The 17,235-nt window shown below is 39.9% G+C and overlaps 1 protein-coding gene across 2 annotated transcripts in view; it reads left to right on the top strand.

Annotated features, from left to right (window-relative positions):
• The window catches only part of CHST9 (carbohydrate sulfotransferase 9), a 198,753-nt gene that overhangs the window by 101,140 nt on the left and 80,378 nt on the right, over nt 1-17,235 (top strand). Inside the window, exons 3-4 of one of the 2 annotated variants that reach the window (XM_029232135.1) lie at nt 3,951-3,996; nt 12,574-12,576. The exons of the other annotated variant lie outside the window; for it this stretch is intronic. Coding sequence (XP_029087968.1) covers nt 3,951-3,996; nt 12,574-12,576 — 49 coding nt within the window. The remainder of the gene's footprint in view (nt 1-3,950; nt 3,997-12,573; nt 12,577-17,235) is intronic. 2 annotated transcript variants of the gene reach the window in all.

Below are 17,235 nucleotides of genomic sequence, written 5' to 3' on the forward strand. Positions count from 1 at the left end.
GTATACCCTGAGAAAACCATAATTCAAAAAGAGTCATGTACCACAATGTTCATTGCAGCTCTATGTACAATAGCCAGGACATGGAAGCAACCTAAGTGTCCACTGAGAGATGAATGGATAAAGAAGATGTGGCACATATATACAATGGAATATTACTCAGCCATAAAAAGAAACGAAATTGAGTTATTTGTAGTGAGGTGGATGGACCTAGAGTCTGTCATACAGAGTGAAGTAAATCAGAAAGAGAAAAACAAATACCATATGCTAACACATATATATGGAATAAAAAAATATCGTTCTGAAGAACCTAGGGGCAGGACAGGGATAAAGATGCAGACACAGAGAATGGAGTTGAGGACACGGGGAGGGGGAAGGGTAAGCTGGGACGAAGTGAGAGAGTGCCATGGACATATATACACTACCAAATGTAAAATAGATAGATAGTCGGAAGGAGCCACATAGCACAGGGAGATAAGCTGGGTGCTTTGTGTCCACCTAGAGGGATGGGATAGGGAGGGTGGGAGGGAGATGCAAGAGGGAGGGGTTATTGGGATATATGTATACATATAGGTGATTCACTTTGTTATACAGCAGCAACTAACACAGCATTGTAAAACAATTATACTACAATAAAGATGTTTAAAAAAATTGATTTCCCATCAAAGTTCTAGACCTATTACTTAGTATGGTGCTTACACCAAGTTTCAACAGGTGAAACGTGCTTTCCCACCAAAAACAAAAATGACTCAGAATAAAGTAATATGATGATGGGGAAAGATCTTGTTTCATTAGATTGTCTATGCCGCTCAATTAAGCCTTTAATATTGTAATCAATCTTGTAAGTGCAATATAAGAACAGGTTCACTGGATGTGAGGTTTGAATTCTTATTAACTTTAGTGGCTCTGGCCAAACCCAGTTAATTTCCGCTGTGTGAAGCAAGCCCGTATGCTGACATTTAAAACCATTTCCACAGCTGACCATGGGAGAACATTTATCGTTATTTAATACATGATCAAGTAGCAAGAAAGTCAGCCTATATAGATTATACGGACTGAGCTCAACATCCTAGTGAGTCATTACATTAAAAAAAAAAAAAGGAACAGCAATGATTTAAAAGATATAGTCAAACCCTCTAAAGGGCTATGCATGCTATTACTATTATTGGGAGGTGAGAGAGGAGGCTTTTTTTTGGGAGACAGTTCATAAATTCAAAAATAAATGGCATTTACTTTCCTGTCTTTTTATCAGATCCTTAAAATTAACATTAATTAATATTAACCTTTGAAAAGAAATATTACAGTTTAATTCATTACATATTTATATACAACACTAAACTAGATTTGGGGAAATTATAAAGAGAAGTAAGACTGAATCATCTAACTAACTTGTTTTCATCTAACTTGTTTTCAACAAGTTTACCATATAGTGTAGGACACGCATTCAACTAACTACATACTTCAGTCTGTGACAAGTGGAAAGCCAAACTAGACCATCAAAGTGTATCCTGTCTGGGAGTACAATCTTATTATTATGCCCCAGTGTCAGGTTTCCTGAGACCCTTGAGAAATTGACAGATGGTAGTTTCCTGGGGATGGGGAGAGCCGCATGGAGAATTGCTGTTCCATAGGTAGAGTTTCAGTTATGCAGGATGAAAAATTCTAGAGATCTGCTGTACAACATTGTGCTTGCAGTTCACATACTGTCCTGTACATTTTAAAATTTGTTGAGGATACATCTAATGTGTTTCTTACTACAATAAATTAAAAGAAGAAGAAATTGGCAGAAGTCCTTGCACAGCCTTTATAGTTGAGCCTTCTTGGAGATGGGGAAAAAGCCTGTCATATCCACGTTTTTAAAGAAAATGACTTGATCATTATAAACCTGAGAGCTTAGAGGCAATACCTGATGAGAACAATTTCTCATGCAATCTGTAAGCAATTTAGCAGAATATCATAAGAGATAAGGAAGCAGCTGCATTTGACTCTTTGAATAGCCGTTTTTTTCTACATCGATTTAATTTCCTTCCATGGTTACAGGACAGATTACATAAACAATGAGATGTGCCAGATAAAATCAGTTTTGTATAGAGAAAGATTTTGGGTCCTAGCCTAAACAATATTGTTATCACCAAGCCACAAAAGTGTGACCTTAATCATGCTATTGTTACATGGGTGACCAGTAAATATAAAGTTGCAATTACATCAAAATGAGTTGAAGCAGTGGATTAAATATCAAGTTCTAACCCGTGAGGGTCAGTTGTACTGTAGGACCTATAACTTATTGATGAGCTGTACAAATGACTTACAAGTGCTTCATCCAAAATGCAGAAATTACTAAATCAAGTGGAGCTGTTGATACCTTATCCCAGGAAACTCATGACAATACGACGCAAAATGCCCTTGGATATATTTTTTAAATCATTCTAAAGATAGAATAGCATTTTTTAAAAAAAACCCTTTTTTTAGTTTGATTTATTTTTTATAGTTTTTTTATTGAAATATAGCTGATTTACAATGTTGTGTTAGTTTCAGGTGTACAGCAAAGTGATTCGGCTTATATATATATATATAATATATATATATATTCTTTTTCAGATTCTTTTGCTTATAAGTTATTACTAGAATAGCATTTAATTGACATAAGTATAAACTGGTATATTCTAGCACAAATGAAATTTGGTGATAGATTCATTAAGAAGGCAAGTGCCAATAGGATCTTTGTTTCAATTAAGGTTAGGAAAACAATATTATATATGAATCACGCTGGTAGTGGGTTTTTTAAATGGAGCACAATAGCAGGACAGAGAATTAATCCTACCATTGTTTAAGCCTCATCATTCTTAAGTAATTGTTCAAATTTTTATCAACATACTTTGAAAGGGATATTTTGAAAAACAAGACAATGCGCAAAGAGGAAAACATTACATATACATATGTATAAGATATATATTAATACATAGTTTCACATGTAGTATATAATATATATTAAAATTATACAATATATAAAATATATTGTATAGTGTACTGTATATAATATGTATTATATATTATATAGTTATAATATGTTTTTTTGAAAGAAGAATTGGACCAGTGTAATCTAGAAAGCAAAAGTCTGAATAGCCGTCTTGTGGTTCCCTAGAATTGTTCTCAGAATGAGCTGAGACTCACCTCTCCCCAGAGATGACTAAACCAGAAGAAATATTCTGTTACATTTAGTAATTTCATCTGGCAGAAAGAGGTCGTCTTTCTTGATTATCAGGATGGAAAATCGTTGGCTCAAGGGAAACCCCCAAAATTAGAGCTCTTCACTATAAAGTAAACCACCAGTAGTTCTGGATGATTTAAATATCCATGGGATTGCTTCCCTCAAAGAGCTTTTGTCCTTTTATCCTAGATTTCAGTTCATTTACTCTTCCAAGCTTCACAAACCAAGTTATCCAACAGTGGGTCACTGGATGTTCCACACCAGGAGATGTACCTGACGTATCTATCCCAAGTATCAATTTTACCTAAAGAGATCTATCCTAAGTACTCAAAAGTTTTAAGCAGAAACTATAATTGTGTATCAACACCTTGAAAGGTTATGGAGTAGAATGCAAAGAATGCAAGGAAATTTTCTTCCTTGTGATGGATGTTTTCCAGCTCCGCCTACCCCAGTAGTCCCCAGATCTGTTTCTCTGATGTAGACGGGATAGGCACAAAGCTGTCTGTTCTGTGGCAAAATTTGAAGGTAATGCCAGGTTCCCTAATAAGTGACATGAAGCCTGTCACCACTTGAGTAGCCCAGAAACACAGGGATGACATATTCTGTTTCACGATCCTCTCCCTTCCCATGATTTTCTTGGCTAGCAATAAATATCAGAGACTTTGAGGTATATCAATGTAGATTGTTTCTTAAATGTCTTTGCATGTGATGGTAATATATGAATTTCCTCTCTCTTCTTTTCCAGGATGGGGGCCTGTAAATTCCTTGCAGCCTATAGCCAGAATCAGAGAGTAAACTCTCCGTGATGTTTGGGTCTCAGGTAGTTTTAGATAAGCAGAGCAAAAACCCACAATATCTGAAAACCCCGTAATGTTGCTTTTATACACCTGTTCTTATGAAGATAACCATCATCAGAAAGCACAGCCTAGGTGACGTTGTTGGGGTGTATAAAGGCTTGGAGGGTGGGGGAGAGAAGCCAGCAAACCATGACCCTTGCCCTCAAGAAATTTACACAGGAAGACAAAGACTTTGAAGTGGGATTTCACTTATATCTAGCTTAATGAATAATTAACGTTCATCTTATTTGAAAAACTTCACATTTTACCAATTTTTATTTTAAAAGTATTTAACACTTCCCTGGGACATTGGACTCTATTCATTATTTTCCAGAAATGTCTTCCTCTAAGAATTCAGTAAAACCTTATTAGTTCAGATATTACTGTTATGCAATTTTTGACAATTTGACCAAGACCAAGATGAAATTTACCTTTGAATTCTCTGCAAGGAATGGATTTGTTAAGAGAAATAGAGGGAACACCTGTAACTTACTTTAAAAGAATAATTGTTTTCATGGCTTTAGCATATACGGTGGTCTTTAGGCAAAAAGATTTGGCTATAAAATAAGGATCCATGTCATTAGCCAGGCTTTATTGGCAGATCATAGTATTGAAAGTAATAAAACTGTATTGCTTTCAATAATTCTGACTTGCATAATTCAGGCTAGCATCCCCCTGTTCCTCCCATCTCCCCAAACTCATTATTCCAATCTAATGAAAAGTACTATTGTATTGTATGTGAACATAAGCATTTGTTAATAGAAGAGGATCAATTCTTATTATCTTATTTTTTTAATTTACAAATTTTAATTTTTTGGATGCTTATCTGTAACATTGATCACCTGGATGGCAGTCGTGTGTTTATTTTTACAAGAAAAATGATGTATCATTTTCCTTTCCTTTTTTGTGATTTTTATACTGCAGGTAATTTTTTAAAATTTAAAACTCAATATTTTCACAAAGCAGGCTAGAAAACTTCCCAGGTTGATAGTGAAGATTTAAGGTGAGAAAAAAAAAACCCCAAATCAGATCATGCCCTCCTTGGGGCATGTTGAAAAATCAGAGCAGTAACTAAATCACCATTCATTCATTCAACAAACACTTAGCCAAGGGCTGTGCTTATTGCTTCAAGGTGTGTAGAGATAAATAAAACTGTCTTCTTGTCTACATTGTGCCAGCAGCCCATAAGTTGAAACAGAGATGAAGACAGTTTTCTCATGTGATAAGTGATGTGTTATTCATCCTTGTAAGCAAAGTGCTTTGGGAACACAGAAAGTATACCATTAAATCTGACTAAAAAGTTGGGGAACTATTCATAGCAGGTATAACATTGGAGCTCATTCTTAAAAAAATAAAAAGAATTTCTACAAGTAGAGAAAAGGATAACGTTTCAAATCAGTATGAGCAAACGTATGGAGATAGGGAATACATGGATTGCTTAAGAAACACAGAGCAGACGTGTTAGATGTGGAGAGCTGAGGAGGTGGGGGAACAGTATATGGTCTATAAAAAGGTATATTACTAAAAAATATGCCCTTCCTTAGTGATTGGAAACAACAGTTGGAGCTCACAGAAGGATTTGAGAGTCATGTGCAGAGACCTGAAATGTGAAGAAATGGGAATAGATAAGACTATTCGTGAATAATTGAGAGGACTTTTAGGAACACAGGACAGAATCAGCTTCTCCCTGCTGGAGGAGAGAAGGGGAAATTAATTAATTAATTGATTGATTAAAATTTGTAGGTGCATATAAAGAAATTTGAGGGAGTTTATATCTAAGAGCTTCAATTTTCTTTCCGTTATACTGTTGGATGAGCATAAGATGTAGACTAGGAGGATACAAAGTTTGAATCCCAGCTCAGGTGCCTGTGAGTGATATAACATGGGCAGGTCATGTAACCCATGTACATTTCAGTGTTGTCTTAACCTCACTGAACTCTCATCTATAAAATGAGGATAACAGTACATAGCTTATATGGGTTGTTGATATTATTAAAGACAAGCTATGTACAATGTATTCACATGAAAGTGCTCTACAGATGAGAGCTGCAAGGTGATTATCATCTGTGAATAGGAGCTTATCCCCAGGGAGAGAGAAAAAAAATTGGAATGAGGAATGAAAATTGGAAAGGGACATGGAAAACTGTTTTTAGGCAGCATTAAGAATCCTTGTGAAAACATGGCTTTGCATGTACAGTCACACTTAAGAGCTCCAGAGCAGCCAGTAGAGATGATCTGATGGCCTGGGGTTAGGGAAGGTCAAAGCAGGCACTGTGTCATTAAGGGAACAATTGAGAATGTTGATCAGTGCAGATCCCAGGACCTTGGTGGCTGGTACTCCAAGACCTGTACTCCAGCCTCTACACTGGGTTGGCAGAAGGCAGTGTTTTCTCTTCAGGGTCAGCTGCCTGTGATCCTAAGGCTCTTGTCATTATCAAGTAAGAGAGTTGAGTTGCCAAAGTCCCCAAGGTTCTCTGCTCTCCTACCAGCTGAGCTCCAGACACAGGCTGCTGCTTAGAGACCCACCAGACCCTCTGCCCCCTCCTCCCCTCTCACTGACCACCCTTGGCTCACAGCACCTACCCCAGCCTTTCCTCCACTCGAGTTTTAGTTCTTCCCTAGCACACAAGGCAGTGAAAGAGGTTTCTGCCTCCTCTGGGATAAAAAATTGGCATATGAACCAAATAAAAAGGAGCCCAAGTGCATGCTGCTGGTCCCTCATGTCACCAGCATCCTTTCTAGACCTCAGTACAGAATTCACTGCATGCAGCAGGCAGGACCACACTTCCTCTCCCACACCTGGACATGGGTTATCTCACCAGCCACTAGGATGATGTCCAGTGTTCTCTTAAATGCTTAGTGAGCGCTGGGGACCCCAAGAGAGAGCTGCCAAGATCTATCTTGATAGTCAACTTAACTTCCCTCAGGGGGAGATTTGAAAGGCTGGAGAGCATCCTTCATAAGCCAAACGGCAGTAATAAAGAAAATATAGGCTATAGTTTACCCATTATTGACTCCTATTTTAATTAATGGGAGACACACTCCTCTTTTGGGAACTGGGTTGATTCATTCAGTGAGTAATTATTCATGAAGGATATACTAACTCAAGGTGCTAGCTACTATCCAAGATCTTTGAAGATAATGAATATAAGCACCTTAGGAAAACTTCGTCAAATTCAGACAAAACTCTAGGCTTCTGTGAAAATACAACTGCAGAGACTCATTAGGGGCTGGAAAACCCCAGAGCTCTTTCTTCTCTCTCCTCAGACTTGGCTCCCAAAGCCCACTCTTCTGTGAACGCCAACAGGGGGTCACACAGAATTCACCTCTAAGCACCTTGCTTCCTGTACATTCCGTTCAGTCATTTGCGGTCACCTGAGGATGTATAGATTGTTCCAGGTCATACAGCATCTTCACTCCCCACGTGTGGTCCTTCCCTACATGGCAGGAGCCGTGCTGAAGTGCAGCCCATCTTTGCCTCCCCCAGGGTAGGAAACACCATGTCTCCTGATTGGGTCTCAGGCTGGGGATTCTCCCACATGCCATAAATGTACATCAGCCCTTTCTGGAATGTGCTTTAATCACCTGGTGCCATGCCAGCCAGACGAGCATTCCCTCTACAACTGCCATTCATTCCTACCTGGTCTGTATGCCGGTCGATCCAATATGGTGAGCAACTCACCCCTCAATAAAAACAAACACAACGATTTGCAAATTTTTTTTTCCCAGTTGGTAGGTTGCCTTTCCATTTTGTTGATGGTTTCCTTTGCTGTTCAGAGCCTTTTTAGTTTGATGTAATCTCACTTGTTTATTTTACTTTTGCCTTTGGTGTCAGTTTCAAGAAATTATCACCAAAACCAATGTCACATGGCTTACTGCCTATGTTTCCTTCTAGGCGCTTTACAGTTGCAAATAGTATATCTGGTAATGAAATAAAATGTATATTTTAAGGTAGGACAAGAACATTTAAACATAAGATTCTTCTCTCTGTCTGTCTGGGCTTCCTCCTTCCCTCCCTAATGTGCAATGTGCATCTGCCTTACACATTAAACAGATCTCCTCAAAGGGAGAAATGTTTCTCAATCAAAAAAAAAAAAACCACAACAAGCTACCAATTATAAGATAAATAAGTCATAGGGAATACAGTCAATAATATTATAATAATTATATATGGTGTACAATCTATAAAAGTATTGGATCACCCTGTTGTACACCTGAAACTAATATTGTTAAGTCAGCTCTACATCAATTAAAAATTAAATTTTTAAAAACACACAAACATCTCTATCTTTTTCCTTTCTTTAGCTCTAACTACACCTTCCTTCTATTTCCTCCTCTAATCAGTATTTTTCCCATTTCTGGGTTCCATGTATATTGTCCCCTTTATACTTCATCTCCACCCTTTGTACCTCTCACAGGTTTTAGTTAACTCTTGGGAGTTAATTTGGTTTATTTTCTGCTTAGTTGGAAGAACACAAGACTCATGTCCATTAGGTGGCAAACTCAAAATTAGGACCACGTGTGCCGCAGCACTTCATTTCTATATTTTTCTCATTCTTTAAAAATCCTTTGCGCATAGTGAAATGATGTTCAGTGCGGGACAACCCAGTGAATCCTTGCCAGCAAAAACACGGTCCAGATTGTAACAGCACAGACTTGGGGGTCTGGAGGAAATGTTCAAGGCAGAGTCTAAACTTGAATCTTCTTACTCCGGATCCTATATTTCCTTGGACATCCATGTATAGAAACTGAAAAAAATAACTGATTTCCTTTTATTTCATGAGTGGAAGTAATTCCAAATCGTTTCTTAGGGATGTTGAGCTGAGAAGTGTTCCGTGGATTTCCATGAGGAGAATCTTCTGGCAGGGTTTATGTCCCAGCCAAAGGTACCCACATTCATGGGTGATGCCTTTTTGCATGTTACTAGCATCCGCTCTCCCAGAGCAGAGGGATGCCTTTGTGGAAGGGCTGAAGTGGCGTGTGATTTTAAAGGAAGAGTTGCTCCTGGCTGCAACTCAGAGTTAGCCTACACACTTGCTCATGTTCTAAAGCTCTTGCATTCTGTTCTACACGCTTCCAGAAGCGACTCTTGCTTCTGCGTACCAAGTGTCCTCGGGCTCAGCTGGCTCCAAGGGAGGAAAGTACATCTCAGATTCATGAGCACTACAGAATGTAGAGATGTGGCTTCCCTACAAGTGGGGATTCCAGCCCCGCCGCTGGGCATGGCTCAGGGCATTTTCCAGGGCACACAATGCTGGTTCCTCTGTGCTCAGCTTCTCTGGGGAATGAGGAGAATTGAGAAGCTGCTATGGTGTTAGAATTAAGGTCAGGGTTATTACGAGGTTAGCGTGTCAGGGGGGCAGTTACCCATACTCTAAGTGTCCCTGCTGGGAGCTCTGCATTTGCATGTGCCTGGGGACATGCTTGCCATTGTCAGCCAGAACATTCTTTTCTGTAAATCCAGGATTACTGAACCTGGCAGGAAGGGTAAAATCTCTATCGTTAGAGATTTTTCTACAGCCTTCCTGAGGTTATGTGAGAATTAAGCCTTACAAATCTTACAAGAATTGATGAACATCATGATATATATAAAAAATGCAACAAACCTTCAGATTCGCGGCCTAACCATCTCCACTGAAAAGCCCTTATGCTTCAAGATTTTAAAAAATTACCGTTTGCCGGTCTTACCTACACTCAGACAGACTCCAGTATTCAAACAGCTTGCAAATTCTGTACAAACAGATGCTGTTATTCCCGCATCCATCAAAATAGTGGAGTTGTTGAGGTCTTCTTTTTGTGGAAGAACGGGATGTATGTACATTATTATTCTCGTATGGGAATAATTAACCAAGCAAAAGTGGCATCCCACAGTTAATTTAGCTGTTCTTTTGTTTTCCAGGTATCTGAATTACGTGAACATATTCTTTTAATAAGCTGATCTGTTTTTTCCCTTCTCACTGAGGTGCAAAGTAATCTAGAGGGTCAAGGTTTCCAATCTTTTTCTCGTGCATTAAAATGATCTGTCATTTCCATTGTGGCTACACCCAAAAGTCAATTTTTGGTCTCGTTAAAGTGCCTATAGAATAATTCAGTCATGATGAGGATGAAATTCTTCTCAAAGTGTAAGTGCTCCCCTTGCTGGTATACTGCAGCAATGACATTCATCTTTGAAAACTTAATCCTGATTCAGAGCAGGGGTTTTTTGTTTGTTTGGGGGGGGTGAGGTGTTTTTTTTTTGGTACTTCTTTATCTTTATGGTGTTGAACTTCACAGTAAATTGAGGCTTAATCTAGTGAAACTGGATAAATTACTGTCCTCATCGTATATTGTAAACCAGGCATGTAGAATTCAGTAGAACAAGAATTTTTTTTAAATGCTTCCTTAGAAAGTAGAGAAATATTCCGAATGATGTTTAGTGTTAAAGTTTTTTTAAATAATAGAATATTTTAATTTTTTAAATTAATGTGCAATTTATATGCAGTAAAATGCACAGATAATTTGTTTGTTTGATCCAATGAGTTTTGACTCAATCCAAACATTGTTTGATCCAATGAGTTTTGACAATTGTATATGCCCTGTATAATGGCCACACAAAATACGACACTGAATCTCATACCCTAAATATTTCCCTCATGGCCCTTTCCAGTCAATTCCATTTCCCTCCCACCCCCTCATCTCCTCTCTACTGCCCAAGCAACAACTTTCTTATTTCTATCACCATAGGTTAGTTCAGTCTATTCTTGGTCTTCAAATGAATGGAATTACACAGCAAAAACATTGTAAATGCTCCATTCACTTACCATGGTATTTTTGAGATTGTTGCATGTATCCGTAGTTCATTCCTTTTTTATTGTTGAGTAATATTCTATTGTATGACTAAACTACAAGTTATTTATCCTATTTTTGACATTTGAGTTGTTTCTAGTTTGGGACTCTTGTGAAAAAGACTGCTCTGAAAATTCCTGTACAAGTCTGTGAATAGCTTGTTTCATTCCCATTGGATACGGACCAAGAAATGGGATTGCTAGATCATAAGGTAAATGTTTAGCTTTGTAAGAGACTGCCCCACACTTCACCAGCAATGTTCAAAGTTCCAGCTGCTCCTTACCCTCACCAACAGTGGGTAGGAAATGGTATCTCTCGTGGCTTGCATTTGCAGATCTCTGATGGCTGTTAATCTGCACCATCTTTTTTTTCTTTTTTTTTGCGGTACGCGGGCCTCTCACTGTTGTGGCCTCTCCCGTTGCGGAGCACAGGCTTCGGACGCGCAGGCTCAGCGGCCATGGCTCACGGGCCCAGCCGCTCCGTGGCATGTGGGATCCTCCCGGACCGGGGCACGAACCCGCGTCCCCTGCATCGGCAGGCGGACTCTCAACCACTGCGCCACCAGGGAAGCCCCTGCACCATCTTTTTATGCACTATTGCCCATTTCTATATCTTCCTTGGCGAGATGTCTATTCAAGTTTTTTCTCAGTTTGACCAATCACTTGTCTACTGCTGATGGTAGGAGTTCTTCCTATATTCTGGGAAGTCCTTTGTCAGATACACGTATGGTAAATATTTTCCCAGTTTGTGATTTGTCCATTCACTTTATTTAAAGTGCCTTTTGATGAGTTGAAATTTTTAATTTGATAAAGAACAATAAATTACTTTTCTCCTTCATGGTTAATGCTTTTTAGTGTCCTAAGAAATCTTTGCTTACCCTGAGGTTGTGAAAATATTCTGCTATTACTCCAAAAAGTAGTGATAGCAACTTTTAAAATTGAGAATAATAATAAGGACAGTTTGCAGGCAGATAAGGAGGCGTGTTTCTAATGACTGAAACACAGGGCTCTCTCTGCACTTTTATAAATTTGTGATTATTTGTTAATTTTCAAGTGTCTCCTTGATTTATCCTCCTTTTCTCTGAGAAATAGAAAGTAAGTCTGGGTGTTTTGAGAATTGTCAGGATTGAAGTATGAGGAAAGAAAGCTCAGTGTGACGTTTGAATGTCCTGTGTATGATAATGACTTTAGATAATGATCTTTATAGTACAAGTGATTTTATAGCATTATTCACTGTCCTTGAGCAATGACTTCAGCTCCAGGGAGCCCAACCAGGCTATTTCTCTTCTTTATCCTCATCTCTGCAGTAAGAGTATGACTGCAAATTATCAGACTTTCCTAAAAATATCATTTGTTGCATACATTGATTAAAATATACCAAATTTGTAACATCTTAAATATATGTGCAATATATTATTCTCATCACCTTTACTAAGGTGAGGCTCTAACATTATCTAGAGCTAAGGAAAGCTCTGATAATATTTATCCCTTTGATTAATATATATGGACCCATACTATGTGCTGTGGTGGTGATTAATATATATTGATCCATACTATGTGCTATGGTGAAGAAACAGACCAGGTTCCCACCTCTAGGGGCTTCGCATCTAAATGAGGAGAGTTAGCCAAGTAAACAAAGGTACTCTTTAGTTTTTGTTAGATGCTCTGCAGGATATTACAGGGCATCAAGAACGACAGTAACAGGGAGGACGTCATGTAGGAAGGCCTGCCTGAGCAGGTAACAAATAACCAGAGACTGGGGTTGACAGGGACCCAGCCAAGTGGGGGAACAGCAGTCTTGCAAGAGAAGCAGCACAGGTGACAGCCTTAGGCAGGTAAGAGCCGTGTGATCCACGTGAAGGTAGGGGGCAGTGAGCAGAGGAGAGAGACAGGGTAAGGTGGCAGCAAGGTCATCGAAGGGCCTCACTGACCATCATTAGGAGTTAAGTTGATGAAGACTATGCTATCTTATATGCAGAGCCCACATTCATCACAAAATGAGCACGGGGTGTTCATAGATGGAATAAGGGATATTAATTAATGCTACTTTTGTTTGGAGTCCCTGAAGAGTAGCTTATATGTATAAGCAGTGAGTGATGACATGTGGCCTGGGATGAACACTCGCTGGTGTTCATTGAACAGAATTCTCAAGACAAGAGATCCATGGACACGTGGAGCAGAGAGGGGGATGCTGACCCAGGGGATTCGGATTTAGAAGCCACGTCAGGGCCACCAGGTGCTGTGCACAGACACAGTGAACAAGTAGGGAGAAGGCCAGAAGTCCCAGTACTAGGTTGAGGCAAAGTCTTGAAATAATGTCCAGAAGTTAGGATGAGACCACGTGAGGGACAGCACATCTCACATGCACCAACCAGTTATAGATCATTCTCAAGCAGGAAATGTGGACTGAACAGAGAGAAAATGGAAGCAGGAAATTCCACTAAACAGAGTTTCAAAGAATTCATGTGAAATGCGCAGAGTGGTAAAGGGAAGGAAGATGAAACCAAGAATTCTTGTGCAGAGACCTCTATCAATTGTCAGGTTTGCTATGGGGTATCGGAGCCCCTATGGGACTCTCTCTGTGATTTGAAGTTATTTCCAGCCTCTAGGAAGTATAGACAAAATATGCCAACATGTATCCTTCCCCACAGAGTCTTCTTGAGAGGCAGGGCTGTGGCTGGAAGCTACCAGCACGGCTCAGGGCAGGCAGATGAATGAGCTGGGTGTAGGGTCAAGCCCAGCGTCCTCTCCCTGCCTCTGTGCCCCAACACCAGTCGGGCAGCGTTACCCTCTCCTCTTCTCAGATAAGCATTCCCCTCAACCTCTCCCAAGGGTGCACAGCGCCTGCACAGGCAAACACACAACTCCTTCTCTGGTGATTGTTGAAACTTGGAAAAATAAAAGGTAATGTTCCCTCACGCTGAGGAGACTGGAACCCTTAGAAAGAAAGGTGTCAGATTGACCAAACTTGGGACAGATGTGGAAGGTCGACTGTACTATGTCTTTTTATATAACAGACTGTGCTGTGCTGTCTCTCCTCTTCTCCCCTGGATGCCTGTTCTCATCTTCTGGTTGAATTTCCTAACTCTGGCCGCCTCCAGTCCGCTAACCCCTGGCTCTTCCCTCTTAGATGGAGTGTCACACAGAGATGCCTTGCCGTATTAGTTCTATGCCTGAGAATGGCTCTGAGAGTTTTTGCAATCGGCGCTGGCTTTCCAATTCTACCTGGGTTCCATCCTCTCCCTTGTGCTCATACCAGGCTTCTGATGACCCCGCATTCTCGACCCTCTGAACCTTTTAAGCATGTCTGTGCTACACCAGTAAAGCATTCTCTGCCCTGTGTGTTCTCTGAGATAAGACACAAGTCCTACCACTTCGGTGGTGCGTTTCCATGCAGCTTTCCTGATGATTGCAGTATACACTGGCCTCTCATTAACCATGCTCATGCCACATTAGTTATTAAATGATGTACAGTTTGGAATTTAATTGCCCGACAATTGTTCAGCTTCCTGTCTTCCTGGATGAGTCAAAAGAATGTACCATGAACTTCTGTTGTGTCATTCCCTGCCCCTCCCACATCAGAGGCCTGAAAACCACCTGTTTCTGGATTAATCGGTGACCATGGATGGATACATGTAGGTGAAATATGGGCAATGTTTAGGTCTATTTCATTTTTCCCACCATCAACCTTCCTCCTTTGGCTTTGAGACTGATTCTGGTTCCTGTTCCCTCCCTCAGGTGTTACAAGCCTTTGGACTCTGGAATCTGATAGAATGGGGCTCAAGCCCCAGCCCGTTGTAGGACCTTGGGCAGGTTGTTTCACCTCTCCAAGCCTCAGTTTCTCTATAAAATAATGATGTATTAAGAGTTATAGGCGGTTTATTTTGGAGCGGGGGAAATGTTTTGTTTTGTTTCATGGATGTTTTGACCATTCTAAATTCTTGTAGGGAAGTGTTTAAAGATATATATGTAAAACATGTTTCTAAGAGTGTTACTTGGGCACCACATTGAGAACAGTGCTATTTCAGTGAATGATGCGCTCTAGATGAGGAATTACATTTCCTGTCTTCAGGTAATAGGTGGTGTGGGTTTGGGGTACACACCTGAGGCTGTGGGATCCCAAACCCCACATTTCTCCCATTCCACGTGCCCTGTCTCTGTGCCTGCGGAACATAAGAGAATGTCTGTCTTGAATGACACTTACAATTACTGCAAGTCGTGTCCCATTCATACATGTTCAATAACTGACATTAGTCAGCTGCACAAGGAGAGAGGGACTTCTTTCTCTATATGCCGCTAAAACAATAGTAGTCTGAAAGAGAACAGATGAAATGAGAAAAAACATTATAGACCATGAGAGGTGACATCACTGAAATCCCTGGGCTAGAAGCCAAGGATACAAGGTCCTGCTTTCAGCTGTCAAGTATCATTTTGTGATCATAGATAAATTTACTTCATATGAAAAAAAAGTAAGTAATGTATGATCAGACATGTTATAGATGAAATTAATTACCGAGTATGATGTAATTAGGTGTAAGTAAAGAACCTAGCGGCCATAGAAATATCTGCAACATCTAAGACATATAAGCCTGCACAGAAACCTAAGGTTAAAGGGCGATATAAATGAAAACAATAAAAGTATTACCTTGTTACTTTTCCTGGTTTAATTTAGAGCCTAACTTTCAGGTTTCACCTTGAAGCCTTCTGGTGCTAAGTGTATATTTCTGAGGCAACCCAAAGTAAGTTACCATGGATCTGATTCTACCGAAGGCAAAAAGAAAGGAAAAGGAAAACATAAGAGAGATGAGAAAATACTTTTTCACAATTCAATAATGTGAAAGAACTTCAGCAGTTGCTTTCGGAAAATATATTTCTAAAAGTATTTGATGGTACCCTTTGCAAAGGAGCCACAGAATAATAAAAGCTTATTTAATTTAATTTTCTACTTCATTACTCCCCAAAGTGTGGGACCAAGTGAAGGAATGCTCTCACAGATTGCATGCCACATGTCAGAAATTTATTACCATGCTCAGTGGCATTTCACCCATTTTTCTGTAATACTTTCATTCTAAACTGAAGGAAGGGAAATTACATTAAAACCTAGACCTTAGTCTGATGACGACTTGGCAACCTCCATTAATCCAAAGATCTGTGCTCCTTTTGTTACTCAAGGATCCTGAACAACAAATTCAAATTACCGAGGGTTCATTAAGCAATAACGCATGAGAAGCGCCGTGCTAGAGTCTGTGGGCAAAGAAAAAGATGAACCCATCTCAGAAGGGTTTAAATGAACTAACATCCTAGGAGTTAGTTCTGTACCCTGTTCACAGATGACTGAGGCCATCAATTCAAGGAATGGCTTCCTGGGGCCACAAGCTAAACCACTGTAAGTTTCTCATCCACAACATGGAGTGCAGTCCAGGCCAGTGGGTAGATAAAATGGTCTCTAAGATCCTTTTCAGCATTAAAGTCTTAAGATTTCATAACTGGATCAGAGTTTCACACCCACACAAGTTGCAGCAGAATGTTAAGTAGAACCCAACAGAGCGTTCTTTCTTCTCCTGGTGCTTAGAGCAAAAACCTATCTCAAATGTAGGAGTATGTTTCTCTACGTGTGAGTGAGGAGCACAGGAAGAGAGGGAGAGAATGCTTGCAGGTGATTCCCTGGGTTTCCAATCTGGAGTTTCAGTATTTTACAAAGGGAAAAAGAAAACAAAACAAAAAAGCCCAGAGCCTGCCATAACCCTGTGTCTCAAGATTGAAGAACCATTGAAGATTGACTCTTCATGGTGGCACAAGAGATACGGTTAGAAGTACTGATGTTATGGATTCCTTCCTGCAAGTTCAGCACCATGCTGGGTGCTAAAGAAGTAAGAGAGGAAGGAAGGAAGGGAGGGAAGGAAATAGATATAGGAGAACAGGTCTGGCGGGGTGGGGAAGGGGGGGCAGTGGAATGAAGGCGTGGCCCCTGGCCAAGCAAGGAGCTTGTTTCACAGTTTCTCTTTTTGCAATTAATTTTCACTTTTTGCAATTCAGTGTTTTCCATCTAAAGAAATTTCTGCTCAAAATACACCTTTTCAAAGCCGCAGTGTTTATTAAGTCGTGGAGAATCACAAATCGCACAAAGAACTAATGATTGGTCTTAATATAGCATGTTTAAGAGGGACAGGTATAAGTGGGGAGAATGATACTTTTGGAATTTCTCCCTGTTATCCTCCAACCTCCGACTGATTGATTGTTGTTGCAACTACTTAAAAAGAGCGCGTGACCATTCCAAATTCTTTCTCTAGTTAGGTCAGTCTCTGAAATAACCTCCTCTGCTTTGAAATTTCATCCCCCAAGCCCCGTCTTCCACTCCTTGTCAGTGCAG

This window comes from Monodon monoceros, unplaced genomic scaffold, assembly GCF_005190385.1.
Source record: "Monodon monoceros isolate NGI ecotype Baffin Bay Population unplaced genomic scaffold, NGI_Narwhal_1 Super_Scaffold_1, whole genome shotgun sequence".
Classification (NCBI taxonomy): Eukaryota; Metazoa; Chordata; class Mammalia; order Artiodactyla; family Monodontidae; genus Monodon; species Monodon monoceros.